At 46.0% G+C, this 22,075-nt stretch overlaps 2 protein-coding genes across 10 annotated transcripts in view; both read right to left on the bottom strand.

Moving 5' to 3' along the window:
• Positions 1-8,723, bottom strand: part of LOC135913775 (micronuclear linker histone polyprotein-like) — a 39,869-nt gene extending 31,146 nt beyond the window's left edge. For all 3 annotated transcript variants that reach the window (XM_070521078.1, XM_065446419.1, XM_070521079.1), the window contains exon 1: positions 8,514-8,723. The gene's annotated coding sequence lies outside the window, so the exon portion shown is untranslated. The remainder of the gene's footprint in view (positions 1-8,513) is intronic.
• Positions 8,724-16,139: 7,416 nt separating this feature from the next.
• LOC135913793 (ATP-binding cassette sub-family C member 2-like) overlaps positions 16,140-22,075 on the bottom strand; it is a 272,909-nt gene continuing 266,973 nt past the window's right edge. For 3 of the 7 annotated variants that reach the window (XM_065446480.1, XM_070541304.1, XM_070541303.1), the window contains exon 27: positions 16,141-16,868. In XM_065446480.1, coding sequence (XP_065302552.1) covers positions 16,718-16,868 — 151 coding nt within the window. In that variant the 3' untranslated portion in view covers positions 16,141-16,717. Of the gene's footprint in view, positions 16,869-22,075 lie in introns of all 7 variants that reach the window. The other 4 variants (XM_070541305.1, XM_065446482.1, XM_065446481.1 and 1 more) reach the window with 3 other exon arrangements.

Below are 22,075 nucleotides of genomic sequence, written 5' to 3'. Positions count from 1 at the left end.
TAGCCTGGTTCTGTATGTGTCGAATAGACGAGAGGTGGCAGTGATACGTATTTCCCCAGGAAGCAATACCATAGGCGATATGACTGTGAATGAACGCAAAGTATAAACATAATAATGCGTGTTCTGAAAAGAATGCGGGTGATTTGATGAGAGTTCTTACGCCGAAAGCTGTTTTCTGTTTAGCAAACGCAATATGATTAGTAAATTTCAAGTGAGAATCTAGTTTTATGCCAAGGAACAAAACACAGTCAGCTGCAGGAATAAGGTGACTGTCGAGAGTTACTCGGGGGAAAAACGGCATGATCTTCTGCTTTGTTTTAAATATCATGAACTGGGTTTTGAGAGGGTTTAAAATTAAATGATTTAAATGACACCATTCAACAACTTTTGCTAGTTCATGGTTCAGTTTAAGGAGTAAGGTTGGTAAAGGGTTATCAGACATGGAAATAGTGGTATCATCAGCATATAAAATTGCATTAGAAAGGTCAAGAACATCGGGTAAGTTGTTAATGTAAATGCAAAACAACAAGGGTCCCAGTATTGAGCCCTGCGGTACCACTTGATTAACAACTTTCGACTCGGAATAAGCGCCCCCTACACAGATTGTTAGCTCACGATCATGTAAGCAATCTTTAAGAAAAGTTAAAGGTGGACCTGTTATACCTCAAGAATCTAGTTTGCAAATAAAATGGTATGATTCACAGCGTCAAAAGCTTTAGTAAAATCTAAAAATACTGAGCCAACAAATTTACCACTGTCAATAGAACACCTTATGTAATTGGTTAAGGCTATAAGAGCTAAGCTCGTCGAACTGCCAGGGCGGAAACAGAATTGGCAAGATTTCAACAACTTAAACTTTGTTAGGTAACTGTTTACACGTTTCAGAAATAATTTCTCGATAAGTTTACTAATGGGTGACAAAATAGAGATTGGGCGATAATTAGACTCAAGAGATTTATCACCTTTTTTTAAAGACAGGAATTACTTTTGCCTTCTTAAGCGAACTTGGAAAGGTACCGCATTTAGAAATTAGACTAATTATGCTGCTTAGTGTTTCCGCAATGCAAGGGGCAACAAGTTTTAAGTGATAGGCAGAGACATTATCTAGACCTGGGCAAGTGTTTTTTAGATTTATTATAGCAGAACAGACCTCATCGGCTGTGACGGGAAAAAGAAAGAATGTATGATTGCAACGGTTACATGGATAGGAAGAGGCTATCGGGCTATTACTGTACACTTCATGGAAGTAATCACTGAATGAGTTAGCTATGGAAGACGATGCAGGGCAGTGCAAGTCGTTGAAAAGTTGCCGTTGTTTCTTAGGATTATTTTTAGCTTTGCAGAATTCTTTCTCATAATAAAGGCGTTTTGATTTTTTGAGTAGATTGTTCAACGTGGTACTGTATTTTTTATAGCAATGCGCTAGGTTCACATTGAACGGCTGTTTTTTAGTCTTCCTGTAAAGATAATCTTTTTTACGCATGCTGGTTAACAAACCTTTTGTTATCCAGGGATTACGTGGAAATTTAAACTTTTTTTGCATTTGACAGTAGTAGGGCTAGCGCGCGCAGCTTTCAAAAATAATGAGCAGAATTTTTCGAGTGCCTCTTCAGGATCACATAGATTAGAAATTGATTACCAGTTGGTACTATTTATTGTATTAACAAAGTTATCCCGTTCGAACCTGGATGTGTAGTAACTAGTGTCATAGTAAGGTTTTTCTGTAACAAAGGTAATGAAATAGGGAAGATGATCTGTGATAGACATGTCAATGACACCCGCACTTGGAGATGGAGTGATATTGCTTAAGGCGCTCTTTTGTTACTAGTCACCTTGCATGAACTTGTGACTGTTTTCTTTTATTATAATTGGTTAATTGTTCACCCAAAATAATTGCCTAAATAAGTATTTGTAAAGCTGCGTGAACTTTAACGTCAAATTGTGCGACTCCTTTAAGAACATCTTATTGAATAGTTCCCACTCGAATAAATATGTGCTAGTTACATTTCTAACGTTTTAAAGCCGTGCCGGTAAACTCAAACAAGGATGCAAAGTGAGCATGCCCCGACGCGCCTCGATTGAAGGATAGCAGTACTCTTGCAAGGGATTTCGAATAACCACTCAGTGGATGACTTGGCGACCACGAAGCGCGTGATTATGTATGCTTGAGCCTCGTCACTCGCTTAGGGTGGCGGTAAGCACTACTACTGTTCTGAAGCAAAACTTAATAGAAGGGCATTTTTATTGATTTCGTGCTGCTACTCCGAGTGCTCTAGAGTTTTATGCGATCATTAATGCAGCCATTGAGTAGCGCTATTTCTTTGAAGTTACCTTTCAAAAGACTCCTGCCACACGTGGCAGGTACGCGGGCCCGCGCTTATTTTGAAGTGTTTTGAGCTTTTAAACGTGAAAGAAACTAGAGAAAACGTAGTAAACCTGCAAGGCTTTGAAAGTGATTTTCTTTCCTAATACAATGCACAATTTGCCATTCATGCTAACGCATTTATAAATGTACTGCTACAGGGTTTATTGGCGGTTAGCGGGAAGCGCAGTCAATTTTGGTTCAGCGCCCAGAGCAGCCGAACAGTTCCAACCAAGCGTCAGCGCGAGGGAGACAGCGACACCGCGCCTTGAGTCTTTGTCTTCCTCACTTCAGGAGCCAGGTGGCCGTCTCGACGATTAGGCTCTCTTCGTCACTATAATACTTATTAATGTAGGTAAATAATTTCATTAAATAGCTTATCAATGATAAATATTGTGCTGTTCACACAAGGCTACTGCTGAAGAACGCTGCGGGTCCCAACCACATAACTTGTAGCCCCGCTTTCAACTTGCTTGGACTGCGTAAGCAGGGACACAATGTGTAAGTGCTACGGAGGACGTTTCAAAGTAAAACTGTCAGGGAGTTTGCCATTACGGCTTTTGTCTTGTGCTTTCCTCGGCCTGTGTAACGACTTACATTCACTCCAGCATCTGATCAGTAAATTGGTATAGCGAGTCTTACAAACGTAGTCTTAGCCAGCAAGTCTTGGCACCAAGTTTCAGAAAAAGAACTTCTTCATTGGAGACTGTCCTGTGTCCATCCTTTCTATGCCTTGTCCTCAAAACGCGCCGTTATAACCATGTTCCAAAAACTCTTCTGGTGAGACGAAGTCCAAGATTATTGTAGTTTCATCTACAAAAGTAAATAAAAGTCGCCAGAAGACTGTTCATTATTATGCGACCCGACAAGACAAGTTTTCGTTGAACCCTTGACTAAACAGGAAGTCTCGTTGCGTCGACTACCACTACCACACGAAACATTGTTTGTATCACTCGTTTGTTCTGACCCCGCTGCCATCACCCAAAGGCTTGTGGGTGCGACTTGTACACGAAGCAGTCTACGTTTATGACCCAAACGTTTGGATGGATGGATGGATGGATGTTATGAGCGTCCCCTTTGGAACGGGGCGGTGGTTTGCGCCACCAAGCCCTTGCTACTATGCTGTCTAATATCCTACCTAGGTTAACCAATGAAAAAAAAAACACATTATGAACTACCACGTCCAAATTTTCTGATACCCTATTGCGAACTGTGCTTTTGTACGTCTCCGTCCTTTGTCGTTTCCCTACTTTTCTTCCACCAATCCTCCAATCGCCTCTTACTGATGTCTATTGCGGACCTGTTTGCTTTACCACTGCTCCCGCTGAACCCAAGGGCTTCAAGGAGGCCAGTGGTGCCTAAATCGACCGCTGGATACACGTCTTCACATTCTAATAAAATATGCTCCGTCGTTTCCCTAGCTTTACCGCAGCAAGCACATGCTTCTTCCTCCTTCTTATATCTCGCTTTATAGGTGCGTGTTCTAAGGCATCCCGATCTCGCTTCGAAAAGTAATGAGCTTCCCTTTGAGTTATCATAAATGGTTTCTTTCCTAATTTCGTTTTTTCCCCTTAAGTAGTTACTCATGGCAGGTTTCTTTTCCATTGCCGCCACCCATGAGATTAATTCAGCCTCTCTGACTTTCCGCTTGACCTTCTTTGTTGCTGTGTTGCCCACCCCACAGGCCGCATACTTGCTGGTAAGCTTCCTAGTTCTTTTCCTCCACTGTGAATCAATGTTTTGCCTGTACAGATACCTGAACACTCTCCCAGCCCATTTACTTTCCTCCATATTCCTCAGCCGTTCTTCATACTCAATTTTACTGCGAGCTTCCCTCACTTCAAAACTAGTCCAGCCCATATCCCCTTGCACAGCTTCATTTGTAGTCTTCCCGTGAGCGCCCAATGCGAGGCGACTCACTGACCTTTGGTTCCCGTCGAGTCCTGATTGTACCCCTGATTTAAAGCAAACAACCGCATTTCCAAAAATAAGTCCTGGAACCATTACCCCTTTCCACATACCTCGGAGGACCTCGTACCTATTGTATCCCCATAGCGCTCTGTGCTTCATTATGGCCGCACTTCTCTTCCCCTTGACTGTTATGGTTTTTTCCTGTGTTTCCATATATCCGTTGCCTTCGTTTATCCATATACCAAGGTATTTATATTCTGTTACCCGAGGTATTTCTTGGCCCTGTATCTCCACTGTCTGTTCACTGTTTTCATTGAATACAATAACACCTGATTTTCTAACACTAAATTTCAAACCTAAATTGTTGCCTTCCTGTCCACAGATATTAGCCAGACGTTGCAAATCACTTTGCTTGTTTGCGAGCAACACAATGTCGTCCGCATAAAATAAACCTGGGAGTTGCTGCTCTATTACTGTACCTGCCTGTTTGTATGAGAGATTAAACCCGATATTACTTCCTTCTAGCGCCCTCTCCATCCTCACCATGTACATCATAAACAGCAGCGGGGATAAAGGGCACCCCTGCCTCAGTCCCTTGTTGATATGAACTTTCTCCGCGCTCCTCATCCCTTCCCATTCAACGCAAACAGTATTTTCTAGGTAAATCTCTCTCAAAAGCTGTATACAATCGTTACCTAAGCCTTCCCCTTCCAGAATATCCCACAAAATGCTGCGGTCTACGTTGTCGTATGCTCCTGTAATGTCCAAAAAGGCCACATACAACGGTCTGCTTTCTGCTTTTGATATTTCAATACACTGAGTAAGAACAAACAAGTTATCATCCAAACGCCTACCTATTCTAAAGCCATTCTGAAGCTCTCCCAAAATGTCATTATTTTCTGCCCATGCTTGAAGCTTTAATTTGATTGCCTGCATTGCTAGCCTGTATATTACCGATGTAATGGTCAACGGTCTATACGAGTGAATTCTGTCTTTCTCCCCCTTACCTTTATAAATTAAATTCATTCTACTTTGTCGCCAACTGTCTGGTATTCGTCTATCTTTTAAAGTTTTTTCAACTGCTTTCACGAGAGCTTCCTTACTTTTTGGTCCCAGTTCATTTATCAGCCTAACGGGAACCTCGTCTAGCCCTGTGGCTGTGCGCTTAGGAATTTTCTCTTCCGCTTTCTTCCAGTTTAAATTTGTAAGCACTAGCTCCTTTCCCCCTTGGGTCTCTTTCATGCTCTTTTTTTCTTCAAATACAACCTCGTCCTTGCCTTGGAAAGATTCGGCTGTTACTTTTTGGATGTAATTTATTGCTGCTTCTCCTTCCAGTCTGTTTTCATCTTCGTCTAGGATATGTTGTTGTATTGTTGTTGATTTCCTGCCTAATAATTTTATGTGATTCCAAAATATTCTAGGTGCGGCCTTCTTTTTCTCACGTATTTCTGACAACCAACTTTCACTTTCACCTTTTAATTTTGCTTGCACCAGTATTTGAACCATAGACTTTTTCTCCCGGTATATTTCCCATTTACCGGTTACTTCATCCTGTGGCAACTGCGCCTTCTTTGCCTGCCTGTGCTCTCGAGATGCTTTCTGTCTTTCGGCGATCGCTTCTCGTATCTCCTTGTTCCACCAGCTTTTCGGTTTCTTTTTTCCTTTCCAATGAACGTGTTGTTTCTCTTTCCGTATTTCTGTCGTTACTACACTTAGAAGCTCACCATATTCCCACCCCTTACTTGGCGACTTGCCAATTTCTTCCTCCACTCTAGTGACTATATTTGCTATTTGTTCAGCGTTCAAATTTGGGCTGGCCATTTTGCTTTCGTTGCTCTCTTTCCCAACTACATATCCCATTTTCAAAATGATGCGTTTATGGTCACTCCCTATGCTGCTTAACCCTTCCTCATCGATGACCATTTCTCTCAACTTATCATGAATTCCTTCTGTCATCAGACAGTAATCAATGGTCGATTGCCGGTTTCCCACTTCCCACGTGATCTGTCCTTCACACTTAGGCCCTGTATTCACGATCACGAGGTTATGTTGCTCGCAAAGGTCTAGCATTGACTTCCCGTTATTGTCGGTATAGCCATCTAAATCCTGTATGTGGGCATTCATGTCACCTAATAGGACTATCTCAGCACCATTCCCGAAACCCCTAATATCAGCGCTTATGCATTCCACTAACTCTTTATTCTTCTCTGTGCAATTTATTCCGGTCCACAAATACGTAACTCCAAGCCAAGTTTCTTTCCCACTCATTGTACCTGATAACCAAAGAGGCTCTTGACATTGTGAATTTACTCTTTTCCATTTGGCTCCCTGATGGATGAGCATTCCGACTCCCCCTCCCTTTCTTTCCGACTTAGTTCTGTTGCACCCTTCCCATACATAATTCTCAATAACTGGCGGCTCTTCTGAGTCTCTAAGGTGCGTTTCTGTAACCGCATACACCCCTATTTGTTCTCTATGTAACTGCTCCTCAATCTCTGCCCACTTTTCCTTTCTTCTGCCGCCCTGCATGTTTATGTAGCCTATTGCATGGCGAGCTCTTGTTCTTGCTTTCCTCCTTTTTCTCTTATCGACGGCGATGCTCTTCTGCTGTTCCCCTAGGGGACCTTCTTTATTACTACCTACTCTGACCTCCCGAGCGCCCGCGGGCCCCCTAAATAAGCAACAGCGCGACCCCCAAGTCGCCAGCCCACTTCTCGTGCTAGCCTGTAATTGAAGTGGATCCCATCTCGTTTAAAACCACCACAACTTCTCACTTCCCTGTTTACTTCGACAACCTCGAAGCCTTTCTCTCGGCTCATTTTCCATATTGCCTCATTGGCAGCCATTACGGCTCTTTGTACGTGACTGTCACGCACAGGCACCTCCGGCACCGTGCACACCACGATCTGCACCTGAGGGGATAGCTCGCGCAAGTCGTCCACCCCCTTCGCCAAGCGCTGGGCTAGTCCTGGCCCTTTCCTGTTCAGGACGTCATTTAGCCCACCTGCTACTACGACAAGGTTGCGCACGTGGGCATTTTCCGTGAGCTTTTCTTTTGCTCGCTCCATGACAGAACCCAGTGTCTGCCCTGGAAATGTCCCTACCGCCACTCTTTTGTCGCCTTTCACCCTCTCCACAATTGCTTTTGAGCACCCAGCCATGTTTGAGTCGCCAGCGATAATCACCCTTTCACTCTCTCCTACCTCTCCCTGCTTCCCGGCTTCCTGTGGCTGCAGCGTCGCCTCCCGCGGGGCGTGTTGCGCTGCTTCGCTATAACTACGCCGATTCACCGGCGGCGAGCTGACTACCGCTTGCCCTGCCACCCTGCCCCCGACTTCGCATGTAGGGTCTACCCTACTTTCTGTGCTTTTGCCTCCGGCTTGGTGTCCCGACCCATCATTCTCCGCTGCGCGCGTCTCAAGCGCATCGAGACGCCTATGCAGTTCTGCTCTCCTTTCCTTCTCTTCTCCAAGCTCGGCCACGGTTCTTACTAATTGCGCGGCCTGCACCGCTTCCACCTTGACCAACTCGGCGACTTTCGCCTGCAAAGCTAACCGCCTCTCCCGCTCCTCCTTCAGGTCTGCTTTCAGCTCCTCGAACTTGGCTGTCCAATTTCCTTCCAGTTTTTGGACTGCTTCCCTGACCTTTTCGCACAGCCTGCACGTAAAGCTAGACTCTTCCGCGTCTGCTAAGCTCTGGAAACTGGTCTCGTCGAGGGAGCACCAGCGCAGGCACTCGTCGCACTGCACTTGCTCCGCATCCCCCGCGGCCTTCCCTTTGTTTGGTTTCATCGCTAGGCCTACTTCCTCAGGCTCAACGAGCACGTCCGCCAAATCACTTCGAAGAGCTAGCTGAGATAGTTACATAGGCCTATCAAACAGGTCCCGCCTAGCACCCAGGCCCAACGAGGGAAACCGCCAGACCCAGACAAAGCCGGCACGTTTACCACGCTTACCACGAATTCAAAATTTGCGCCCCCGCTCCATGCAAAACAAAACTCTTCAAAAACATCAGCCAACAAGAAGAAAAAAAAGACCACCTAGCCACGAACGAAGTCGCTGAAGCCTCGACACAGGAGCGTCCGCACGCCCAATTACTATTTAAATACAAAAAAATAGATAATAAAAACAGAAGCAAGCTCAAAGCATGCACAAAAACTTATGATTTCGTCGTCGCCACGGAGCCCCGAAACGCACGTCCATCCGCCACAAAATCCAAGCAGCAGAAAAAACCTGCTTACCTTCCGAAGGCTCCACCTGGCGAACGCAGTGGACTGTAGTCAGTGCAAGAGGATCGATGCAATCGGCTGGTACCTGACGCAGTACGTACGATGCGACAGGATAATAAGGAGCGGGAGCGACGCTCAATTGTGCGTAATAGTAGGCGAAAGCTCCTTAAGACTGTTTGAGACGAACCTCGCCAGCGACACGCCTACGTAGGGGGGCCCTCTTCTTCGTCTTCCTCTATGCTTCCTGCTTCTATTCCTATTCATAATGTGTACTATGACAAGCAATCATTAACAAACAAGGCCGCTTTACATAAAATTCTACTTGCGGAAAAGACGTTTGATCTTTTGCACAATTCATATTCTGCAAAGAAACATTTTGTCAGTGGGACATGAACGAGAATTCAATTGTATAGTGGAATGCATCACTGAACTTCACTAGAGGGAGTGGATGTCAGTGTGATACAATGCCTGTTCGTTACTCAAATACGTATATTGTTTAAATTATATTACCCTATTGACCTCTCTCAGGGCATTACTTAGAGAGGAATACAACATCCTAACAAGTAGTATAAGCATTTTACGCTAAAAATAAGATATAGAAATAGTTATTAGGTACTACGTAATCCTATACACGTACAGCATAACACCACAATATTATTCAATATACACGATTCAAGAAGGAGGAAGGGGCGAAATTCTGCAACAGGGTGGCCTATTTCTGTTTTGAAATTAGTGATTTGTTGACGGAGTGTTTTGTTGACGAAATTAGGAAATTTGCAGGTGTACGATGGAATCAGCAGGCTCAAAACAGGAATAATTGAATATCACAAGGATACTGCTGTGGACATAAATAGGCTTCTACCATCGAATGTGCTGCGGAACTCGCGAATTGTAGCCAAAACAGGAACGCATAGAAGCATTGGTCAAAACCGTTCGAACACCACTCGTCCCCTGCTTATTGCACTACAATCCATAACGCCCATGAACAGCTGGTATCTTTTGCGGAATGTCCAGACAGGTTCAAGTCCAGTGGTGTGTGATATTTATCGTTGACATGTTTTATTGAATAGGTCGCTCGTAGGAAATTTCATTCTGCGGCCGTAGTACGGGGCCACTGCTGGAGTCTTCACTAAAGTCGAACCGCGCATGCGGTATTATTTCAGGAAGTTCGTAATCTTGTAGTGTTTGGCGTATTCCTACACAAGTGGGTGATGAGCACATGACTCGACATACATGTGCATAATTTAGTTCGTAGTTTACGTCATTTTGTTAACACGAAAAATTTTATGACAATCCTCACGACTACGCTGACGTAGTAGTTCTGCGGAAACCCGCAAGGTGGACAGAAGTAATGAATAAAGGGAAAATCACTAGGCTTGTAGATAAACGGAGAAAGCGACTGGAATGCAAGAAACAACACGAAAGGTGAACGCGGAAGCAAAAAAACATAGTCAGGAGTCTGTGAAAACACGACCTCTGGACTTTAAAGGAAGAAAAAAACCTTGGGTTTGGTCCTGCATCCATCACTACAGTCGCCAGAGGGTGATATTCTGGATATTTGCTACGCGGGCATATTACGGCTGCGGAAGTAACGAGCGCCTGGCCAATGTTACAGTCGACGTGTAACACCCAGGAAAAGAAGGATGCTCAAAAGACCCTCCTCAACCGAAAGGGAGAATGGATTCCTAATTTACTATGGTTGTCTCGTGTGGTTGTCGGTTTGGCAGGCGCCCCGCAGTGATGTCAGGCCCCTTTGTGTGTGCGACAAGGGGAGAACCGTTTCCACGAACTGTCCAACTGTAGGGGACAACGCTTTCTGCGAACCAAACAGCCTAAATTGTTTGCTGGGCAGATATCTTCACATTCTAATAAAACATGCTCCATCATTTACCTTGGTGTACCGCAGCAAGCGCATGCTTCTTCTTTTTCTGTATCTAGCTTCACAATGGCATCCTCAGCGTCCCCAATCGCTCTTCAATAACCCAGAGAGCCCCCTGCTTTCTATGGAGCCACATGGAAAGACAAGGAGGCCTGGTTTGAGACATTCGAAAGAATGGTAACTTATAACAAGTATAACGCTGAGTACAAATTGCGTCACGTCTATTTTTCACTAGAAGAAGCAGCGCGAACTTTGTTTGAAAGTCGAGAGCCTTCGTTAACGACATGGGACCCGTTCTGCTGCGAGTTCCTGATGACGTTCACAAGCGTTGTCAGAAAAGAAAGGAGTGAACGTGTACTGCAAGCATGAGTGCAGCTGCCCAACGAGAATATCACCGTTTTTACGGAACAGGTGACCCGACTTCTCTGGCCCGCTGACCTGGATATGCCGTAGAAGAAACAAATTCGGCAGCTCATGACTGTGGTCAAACAAGAACTCTTTGCTGCATTTACGCGCAACCCGCCCAAAACTGTAGCAGAATTTCTGACGGATGCTTCGGCGATTGAGAAGACGCTAGAATTGCGTGCTAAGCAGTAATACCGCCGCTCGATGACAGACAACGCAGACCTTCAAGCACTCTGCTCCATGATTTGCGGGAGACGGTGAAAGCAGTTGTGCGAGAAGAACCGCGGAAGGTGTTTCCGGCGTCGCACCCTCAAGTTTATTCGAGTGCTGACGTAGTCTGAGAGGAAATTCAGTGGTAAACGGTAGTACCAGAAGTTCTGGCATCGCCGCAAACTCAGCCAGAAGCGATAACCTACGCCGCCATCGCCCACCGTCAAGGTCCGCCTCCGCGACCGCGCCAGGGCTCCGTAACGCCGCAATTCTATCATTCATCGCCACCGCCTCCAGCGTGCCCGCCTGTCGCCCAGCGCAGCTACCCGAGGAAGATGGACATTTAGCGCGCCTCCACCACCACCCGCTCTGCTGTCACTGCGGGAAATTCGGCCATGTTTACTGCCGATGTCTGCGACCTGCTGGCTGACCTGCGAGCATGACTGTCTTTATTAATTTAAAAATTAATTTTAATTAATTTTAGAACGGCAGCTTATAAGCTGCCGTTTTAAAATTACGCAGGCGGGTTGCTACGGCGGCCCAGTCGTTAACGCCGCACATGTAAAACAGAGCAGCAGAAATGCAGGAAAACATGGGCTTTCATATCGTGTGCTGCACTCACTTTTTGCGTGCGACTAGCGCGGGAATAGAAGAAAAGAAGAGTTAGTGTTGCAGAACTCGAAGAAGGCGGCGTCCTCTGGAGCTGCAAGGAAGGCTCTCACTCACCTGTTTCTTGACAGGGCATCAAGTTTATCCAATTCACCATGTTCAAAACTAATCAATGTAATTGAATATCTTGAACCATGTTTTACAATAATCCGTTTTTTTCTGACTCATGTGAACAACGACTGTATGAGTCGTTTTTCCGACTGTTGTATCGCTGGTCAACTCCAACAAAACTTCAGTTTAGATGACGTGTTGGTAGACTCGAAATGTATACTGCTGCAGTAATCTTGGCAAAACTGGAAGGCTGATAAATCTCTAATTCTATTTTTAGTTGCCTGTCAACAGCAGCTTAGCCGACGAAGTATGCGCCTTATACTTCGAAGATAGGACTTACATAGGGGGCCATGACCTCATAGAAATTCAGCTTGCTGCTTCCACCGCAAAATTTTTAGAGATGATCCCTAGGAGCAACGCTTGTTCTGTGTTCCTAATCCTGCGTCTTTTCCAGAGAACGGTAAGGACGACGTTTTAAAACAGGGTTTCCTGTACCTATATATTGGAGGCTCTAGGGCGTCGCTTGAGCGCCAGTGGCCAGATGAGGCTCTAGGAGACGACACAGGGTATAAGAGCAACACAAAAGACAACCTTTACTGCCCGAACCCCCAAACCAACTGGAACGGCTTCCTTGTCGATGCGATATGAGTTGTGAGTGGGAAGTCTTGAGCTATCGCAGTTGTTTCTGATGTTGATGTGCAGCGCGGCAATCCGAGCCTGTGCCTGAGCACTCTCGATTGTGCGGATGTTGGTTCTGCAGGTATTGCTCAGTACACGTAAGCTGCACCTCAGTTACACGAGAAACGGTGCCCGGTAGAGTTGCAACATCGCGTCTGCTGACGTACCGCACGTTTTTCCTCCAGTAAATTTGAAAACTTGTGAAATGACCGTTAGACGTTGCTTCAGGTGGGCCACATGGGGTGAGCCTAATATGTCTTTGGCACGGAAAGCCATGACGATCGCCATCGCCTCTGCCGTGCCTGACGAGTGTGCGATTGTATTTGCGCAGGTTATAAGAGCAGCTTTAATGTCGTTACGTGCTGCCGCTAGTGCGTATCTGTTTTTCCCACAGTATGCTGCGTCAGTGAAGACGACTTCAGAATTATTCGCATATTGTTATTTTTTTTTAAGATTCTGGACTCACGCTTGTCGGCGGCATTGATAGTATCGAGAGCTCATGTTTTTTGGGGATGGGAGCAACTGCTAAATTCGCCTGCACTTAATTTGGTATACCTCTTGAGTCGCAATTTCTATACTGCGGGTGCTCGGGGAAACCCAGCTCGCGTAATATCGCTCTGCCCGATCTGGAGTTGCTGCGGCGCTCTCGTTGCGACATCCACACTGCCACCCACAGTTCAGCAAATGTTCACTGGTAGGTACAGTGACGCATTCTACTATGTTCTTATCATGGCGTTTACCTGCCCATCCTCATGCTTACTGAGCTCACGGTATGATAGACCACATAATAGCCGGCTCACTACCAGGGCCTGTGTGAGTCAGCATCTCTGTTTCTCAATAGTCTTTCCTATTGAAGGTGACCCTATGTATCATGCGGGATATTTGTTTTAACATTGTTCTTAACGTTTTGATGATGTGATCAGCCTTCTTCATCGGCATGGCGTGGCTGCCTAGCGGCTGGAATCGGATCCAAAGCACACGTCGGAATCTATGCGAAACTGTTAAATTCTTTACTACTAAAGAAAACGCGCACAATCTTGTTTATTTTCATGTTGTGCAACCTGTAATATTATAGAATATTTCTTTATCCACCCCCACAAAGGTAGCAACTTTGTTACACTGCAGCATTTATGTATCTTCACAACATCGCTTGCAAGCTATGGCGAAATACAAACTGCAAAGGTGGCGGATGCACAGCGTGACACATGTATGTCACATGTCACAAGGATGAAGATGGTGTATTATGTTTGTTACGGGAATAATGGTTATGACAGACGTATGCGCAGAAGTACGACACGTACAAAGCAACACTTAGATAATTGTTTACTTCTTGCGTCACAGGGAGACATGTCCATTCTGGGCGATTGCCCAAGAACGGTCACATACCCTGTACACCCATCGAATATGAATGACAATGAATTTGTCAAATTTTGTCACGTGTACTTGTATATCTTTTTTGGGGGGACCGCTTTTCACCATCTAAAAAATGTTATTGCTCAGCGCGGGACGCGCCCGCCTTTATCAGAAGTTTCTCAAATGTTATCGACGGCTCTTGCTGCTGTCTGCTGTCACTGAACCTTGTGGGATCTGATTGTATGTGCGACGCGAATCGTGTAGAACTTTCTGGAAGGCACGCGGGCGCCATCGATTACTCTGGAGCCTTCGATGGCTCATGTGCAAAAGCCGACGCGCTTGCCCAGCAGATTAGATAACGATGATCGCCGACCGTGTTCGCCGATATTGCTGTGCTTTGAGTGTAAGTTGCTTTTGTGGGCACAAATTCACCCAATAAAGTTAGTTTTGCCATTCACAGTTTGCCAGTTGCATTATCAACCATCACTGCTACGTGACCATATAAATGACCTTTCTAATAACACATCAGTGTGCTTTAGGATTGTCTGTGAGCTAGCATTGTATCTTGAGGTTTTATGTGGGGCCTGACCAATGTGGAGGTTTGGCCAAGAATGGGCACATACCCAGTAGCACTGACTGAGTGGCGAAAGCAAAGAAAATAAGGTAAATAAGAAAATCCATAAAATATAACTCGCCTATTGATTAATTGATCGGTGTGCTTTAGAGATATGTGCGGACCGACAATACACGTTAAAGCTTCCTTTAGGAAGTTATTTGTTTGTTACGCAGAACTAAGGTGCGCCTACTTGTTTGGTATACAGGGGTATATCAGCCCGTTCTCTGGTACTTTCACTCGGGGCACATAGGCTCTTTGAATCCATAGCCAAAAATATATCCGACGTGAAAACGGTCGGCTAACATGTGGGTAATTCCGGGAATCAACCATGGTTCTTAATGTTTTTGGTCTGATATCTTTTTGAGATAGCGGTAATGCCGACTTTTAATTGAATTAATATTATTTGCTTACTGTAGATGTTTTGCGGCTGTCTGTCTGCATGTCTGTCTGTCTGTCTGCGCCTATCTATCTATCTATCTATCTATCTATCTATCTATCTATCTATCTATCTATCTATCTATCTATCTATCTATCTATCTATCTATCTATCTATCTATCTATCTATCTATCTATCTATCTATCTATCTATCTATCTATCTATCTATCTATCTATCTATCTATCTATCTATCTATCTATCTATCTATCTATCTATCTATCTATCTATCTATCTATCTATCTATCTATCTATCTATCTATCTATCTATCTATCTATCTATCTATCTATCTATCTATCTATCTATCTATCTATCTATCTATCTATCTATCTATCTATCTATCCTGACGCCAGCCCACTCCTCCAAATTGGATGCCAGCTAAGGCCAAAGATACGTTCTCGTGATCGCTACACCATCGCGGTCATTAAATCGTCGTCATTCCAGCTTGGTCATCCGATTCCCGTCATGCCGTCATGGTCACGCCATCATCGTCATTTGAACAGTTGTCATTCATTCATTGTCATATTGCCACGCCTGCTTATTCATCTTTCATGATGACCGTCTTTAGGTGTCTAACAAATGCTAAAAATCATCGCCCAGCAAAAGACGCGCCTTTCTGTATCGAAAGTTTCTAGAATGCTATTGCTGGTTCTACCATTTGCCTACGTTGGCGCTGAACCCCTGTAATCAGATTGCGTGTACGACGAGCACAGTAGTGTACGTTCTAGAAATTACACGAGCACCAGCAATTACGCTGGAAGGTCCAATGAGTCGTGCATAAATAGCCAACACGTCTAACCCGCACGTGAGATTTTCGACAATCATTGAGCGTGCTCACCGCTGTCACTCCGCTGAGTGCTATTTGTTTTTCTCGGTATATATTCGCAGTTGAACAGTTAGTTTCGTGTTGTTCACAATCAATACAACGTGACAATTGACAGTTTTAGAATAGCGTTTGTCACCTTGAGTACGTTAAACGTAAGCACCTTTGCAGGGCGTTACGGTGAGCATCTTTCAAGTCGTTTGTTTACCGCACGGAAACTCTAATGCAAAGAAGACGTTATAAAATAGGGCGCCGTCTGGTGCCTAGTGCCAAACGTACCTAATCGGTGATACATTAGCAATCATCCTGCTGCTGGTATGTGGAAGCATCTCGTTAGGCCTGCGGTTGCCAGAATCGCCGAACGATCTCAGAAAATGGACGCGCTATGCGCTCATCACTAGCCTTTCAGGTGAGTTTAGCGAAAGCGAAATCTCATCACAGTAGTTACTGGCAATCAATGCGAGTGAGAGCGTAGTCATCACAAAAATTCACGCTGGAGCGGGAGCCACGGGGGCTGCCATTTGCGACAACGCTATTTATTAGCGCAAGTACGTAAACATTACGAGCGTTAAACTCACCAAATATCCTCGCGCACGTAAACCGTAGAGAGCCAATAATGTTCCCAGCCTGCGCAGTGAGGACGAGGCTATTCCTTTATGTACGTAATGCTTTTATTTTAGGTTGGAAACGCTGAACCAAAAATTGTCTAATATCATCGCCGTGATGACGTCTTTGTTATTCCGCCACCGTCACTCCAGCTTAGTAATGTGATTCTCGTCAAGCCGTCGTCATCACGGTGTACTCGCCATGCCGTCACCACCCTACAGTGGTCGCCCCACGATCGTCGTCACGCCATTGCCGGCAAAACCCTCGTCGTCACCTATTGTGTGAAATAAGGCAAATATTTCGCAATTTGATACCTGAAAAATGAATCTTTTCTGCATCAGACTTACATTTAAAACTCTCGAAAGTAAGTATTCGTTGCGATGTAAACATGTAGTGGGGTTCTTGTTAGCCGCCTTGTGTTTTTGGTATGTAAGCACCGTCAATACGCACTGCACATCAGTATTTTCTGACGAACACACATTATTAGTTTATCACAAAAAAGCCGTGATCAGGTTCGAGTTTTTTGCAGCAACACAAATGCCAGCTTCGACGGCCATGCTGTAGAACGCAGACGATGAGTCGGAGAGAAGCACGCTCACGGAGTCGAATTCCTTGACTTTCCCTTCTTCCAGCACCAGAATCCTACGAAAAATTAAAAAATATATATCTGTCAACACGCAAAAGCACAACACATGGGTAAGTAAGTCGCCACAGATACTCAACAGTCATAAGCTGACTTACATTCAGATTTTCAACCACACATTAATTCCTGCTGTTTCATAGACATTCAGTTAGAGGTCGTGCACCAGTAGTCCAGTAGCTATGTCGCTGGGCTGCTAACCTCGCGGTCGCGGGCTTGATCCGGTGGTGGAGGCCGAATTGTGACGGGGGCGAAATGCGAAAACGCTGCTGTGCTTACACTTAGGTCAATTTTAAGAAAACCCACTCGGTCAAAATGTTACAGTGATGGTTCGCTTCGTGAACGCCTTTGACGCGCAAGCGTATGGGTGCTATAGTGCACACAAAGCTAGGGCTCCAGGTGCGCCTAGCTGCCTAGACTGTCGTTATTGCATATTGTTTTCAAGGTAGGGCTTGCGCGGCCACAGTGTACGCAGCAGCCGCCGCAGCACAATGCCCCTTCCTTCCCCCGCCCCAGCGCGCTCAGGCAAACATCACACTCGCTGACTGCGGACACTTGTTGTAAAAACACTGGCGGGAGGAAGTGCGGCAGCAGCAGCGAGTGAAGTGACCTTCGTGGTATTCATCGCTTCAACACAAACTGAGTGGCGAGAACACAGCATGCGCAAAAGTATGAGCCGTTCGCGAATCTAGACACTGCCGCCAACGCAGATCTCTTTCAAGATACGGCCAGCGCGATTGCGCCTGGCTGCACAATACGCAGTTGCTACCAGAGTACACCGCATTAGCTTCCCCGCTTTCCGCTCAAACGCGCAACATTGAGCCGGCATCCTCGGCTCACCATCACACGTTTTCACTCGCGCATACAACATACGGCACGCGGGGATGATGTTATCTCGATTCGAACCCGGCAGGTTCCTTCCGCAGGTAGCACCCGCAGCAACTGCCAGAGGAGATCAAACCATCGCGCCTCTGCCTACCCTCCTCCTCCGCAACGCTTCGCCTTTTTTAGAGCGCAGCTCTTTGGCGTCCGTTCCTGGGTTTCGCGTCGTCGTTGTCGGCGTTGTCGTCGGCCTCGTAACCAGCTCGCCGACGAATCTGCTCCGCCGCCGCCGCGCATGCGCGCTGTCGGCTCTCCGGGCGAGGGAGGATGATGGAAGGGAGGAGGAGAGACTGTGGAGGAGGGCTGGCTACACACATGGCTCTTTGGCGTCCGTTCCTGGGTTTCGCGTCGTCGTCGGCCTCTCGCCGACGAATCTGCTCCGCCGCCGCGCATGCGCGCTGTCGGCTCTCCGGGCGAGGGAGGATGATGGAAGGGAGGAGGAGAGACTGCGGAGGAGGGCTGGCTACACAAATGGCTCTTTGGCGTCGGTTCCTGGGTTTCGCGTCGTCGTCGGCCTCGTAACCAGCTCCGCACCCCTTTCATCCCCCCAGCGCTAGCAGCGACCGACTGATACCGCTTTCGTGAGTCCGCTACCGCACTCACGAAAGACGTCGTGCACTTCCTGCAACTCGCATTAACCGTCCATCGATCCACACCGATGTTAGTAGTGGGGGACTTTAATGTTGACATAAAGACAAACAGCAATTTCCTAACACTTATGCGGGAGAACATCCCGTTCCTCTCGCTCGTAACGCGTCCCACGGCTGTGACAACCTCGCGAGGCACTTGTATAGAACTCGTCTTTGAGAATCAAGCATTGGTGTACCAAGTCGAACATATATCAGTCTATTTCTCCGACCACAAAGCTTCCTTCATGACTGTCAAGAACTGTTAGTGCAGTCTTTGTTAAAGGAATACGTGTGAAAAATAAAAAAAAAGAATTCTGTGATAGCGCATACATGTGTTGCTCGATTTCTTTGCCTCAATCTATCGAAAAGGTGAAACAGCTTATTTGCTGCGCTCAAATTTCGCATTAGGAAGTAACGTAATCGTCGGTAATTTTTTTTTCTCCTTCCCTTCTTCGCTCAACGCTACCTAGACTTCCATCCAGGTGGCGCTGCTTCGCCACGCGCCTTTTTAGACATTACAGGAGCCTACGGCAACGTAGACCGCAACATTTTGTGGGATATTCTGGAAGGGGAATGCTTAGGTAACGATTGTCTACAGCTTTTGAGAAAGATTTACCCAGAAAATACCGTTTGCGTTGAATGGAAAGGGATGAGGAGCGAGGGGAAAGTTAATATCAACAAGGGACTGAGGCAGGGGTGCCCTATATCCCCGCTGCTGTTTATGATGTACGTGGTGGGGATGCAGCGGGCGCTAGAAGGAAGTAATATCGGGTTTAATCTCTCATACAGACAGGCGGGTACAGTAATAGAGCAGCCACTCCCAGTTTTATTTTATGTGGACGGCATTGTGTAGCTAGCTAACAAGCAAAGTGATTTGCAACGTCTGGCTAATATCTGAGGACAGGAAGGCAACAATTTAGGTTTGAAATTTAGTGTTAGAAAATCAGGTGTTATGGTATTCAATGAAAACAGTGAACAGACAGTGGAGATACAGGGCCAAGAAATACCTCGGGTAACAGAATATAAATACCTTGGTATATGGATAAACGAAGGCAATGGATGGATATATGGAAACACAGGAAAAACCATAACAGTAAAGGGCAAGAGAAATGCAGCCATAATGAAGCGCAGAGCGCTATGGGGATACAATAGGTACGAGGTCCTCCGAGGTATGTGGAAAAGTGTAATGGTTCCAGGACTTACTTTTGGAAATGCGATTGTTTGCTATAAATCAGGGGTACAATCAGGACTCGACGGGAACCAAAGGTCAGTGGGTCGCCTCGCATTCTGCGCTCACGGGAATACTACAAATGAAGCTGTGCAGGGTGATATGGGCTGGACTAATTTTGAAGTGAGGGAAGTTCGCAGCAAAATTGAGTATGAAGAACGGTTGAGGAATATTGAAGAAAGTAAATGGGCTGGGAGAGTGTTCATGTATCTGTACAGGAAAAACATTGATTCACAGTGGAGGAAAAGAACTAGGAAGCTTACCAGCAAGTATGCGGCCTGTAGGGTGGACAACACAGCAACAAAGAAGGTCAAGCGGAAAGTCAGAGACGCTGAATTAATCTCATCGGTGGCTCCAATGGAAAAAAAAACCTGCCATGAGTAACTACTTAAGAGGAAAAAACGAAATCAGGAAAGCAACCATTTATGATAACTCAAAGGGAAGCTCATTACTTTTCGAAGAGAGATCGGGATGCCTTAGAACACGCACCTATAAAGCGAGATATAAGAAGGAAGAAGCAGCATGTGCTTGCTGCGGTAAAGCTATGGAAACTATGGAGCATGTTTTATTAGAATGTGAGGTCGTCTACCGAGCGGTCAATTTAGGCACCACTGGCCTCCTTGAAGCCCTCGGGTTCAAAGGGAGCAGTGGTAAAGCAAACATGTCCGCAATAGATATTAGTAAGAGGCGACTGCAGGATTGGTGGAAGAAAAGTAGGGAAACGAGAAAAGACGGAGACGTACAAAAGCACAGTTCACAATAGGGGAACAGAAAATTTGGGCGTGGTAGTTCAGAATGCTTCTTTTTCTTTTTTGTTGTTTAACCTAGGTAGGATATTAGGCAGTATGGATGCAAGAGCTTGGCGGCGCAACCCGCCGCCCCGTTCCAAAGGCGTCGCTCATAACATGCATCCATCCATCCATCCATCCATCCTCACAACACTTCTTCGTACTTTTCCTTGCGCGCGATTAGCTTCTCCACCTCCAGGCACTTTCGTCCTCCGGCGCTGGCTTCCTTCGCGGCTTGAAACATCGCATCACCGATTTCACTGCTGGCGGGCCAAATACGCTTGCGCGTAAAAATTAATCTGGAGCTCTTCATTGCACCGCGCCTCATAATAATATCGTTGTTTTGGCACGTAAATCTCCGAAATATAATTCGACATTTTAGATGCCATTTGTCGCCTTTTCCAGTGTAAACTAGAGTTACTGTGTAGGTTCCTTTTGGTAGTCAGTGTTGCACCAAGGTACGCCATCTCAGCCTCTAAAGTTAAGGGGGAAAGGCGCTCGACGTACGCTTAGGAGCCGCTCGTGCGGCATTAGAGAGGTTTAGCTTTTCCGGTTTTTGGGTAAATGCAGGCGGACGGGGAGGAGGCATAAACAGGAGCGGTCTGCATGGTGCAGTCACCTGGTGGCGCAGAGCTCAGACAGACAAAACAGCTACTATTGCATTATTCAAGTGTATTCTACTTGGCTGCCGGTGTAAATTTTCGGTACTGGCGTAGTCGTGTTGCTGCCAGGAATGTACGCCCGTAGTAAAATAACATACACTCGGTTACTGCATTATTAGGTGTTTTTGGCTCTTTGAGCTCTGCTCCACTAGGTGGATGCATCTTTCAGGCCGCTCTAAAATCCCTCAATTTTCCAAAAGTAGCGCCATTCTTAGATCTTTCCGCCACACCTCTCTCCCCGACGTTTCCTCCTCCACGCCTCCTGTTGCCCCAGCCTTCTCCCCTCCCCCATTAGCCAATGTGTGTCACGTGGAAGCAGGCGCCGCGCTTTTGTATTTTTTTTTCTTTCGCGCGTGCTCCTACCGCCATTATTGGCCCTGCGCGACGAAAATACGGGCAAACGGACTGATCGAGTGCGTTAGCGGAACAAATCGAGTGTATTAGGGATAAGAACTGAATTGTAATACCGCGCTGCTGCGCCTTCGGTTGCCGCAACCGACACAGCGAAGGCAAAAGGCTTCTTTCTTTACCATCTGGCGAGAGCAACGCACACAGAAGAAAAGTGTGGATAATAGGATCAGGCGGGCTGACTTCGACGAAGAGACAAAAAACGCACGGCTTTGTGAAGTGCCACGTTTCCTCACAACCTATTATTTTGAGCCTAGTTCACACCTGCCGCTTCGTAAAAGTGTATGTGTACATGTTGTGCGTGCTTTTAGCGCATTTAAGCTGACTTTCTTTCGAATGCGGTTGTGTTTCATGTAGTTTCGTCTTGCGGCAGAAGTTTACGCATTTGCAGCTGGCCTGTGACATAAAAGCGACTTTATTCATGCTATGTTTTGAGCTCTACCAGAAGTTAGCACATTCTCGACGCTTTTGCGAGGCTCACTATGACTTACAGATGCAGTCATTGATCTTCGAATGTACGCCCGCATGTATTGATTTGGTTTGTGGTGATTAACGTTTTAATGTCCGGAAGCGACTGAAGTTATGAGGGAGGTCGTAGTGGACGGCTCCGGA

This window comes from Dermacentor albipictus, chromosome 6 (genome assembly GCF_038994185.2).
Source record: "Dermacentor albipictus isolate Rhodes 1998 colony chromosome 6, USDA_Dalb.pri_finalv2, whole genome shotgun sequence".
In the NCBI taxonomy this organism is placed as follows: domain Eukaryota; kingdom Metazoa; phylum Arthropoda; class Arachnida; order Ixodida; family Ixodidae; genus Dermacentor; species Dermacentor albipictus.
The sequence above is the reverse complement of the archived record's forward strand: the minus strand, read 5'-3'. Positions and strand labels throughout refer to the sequence as shown.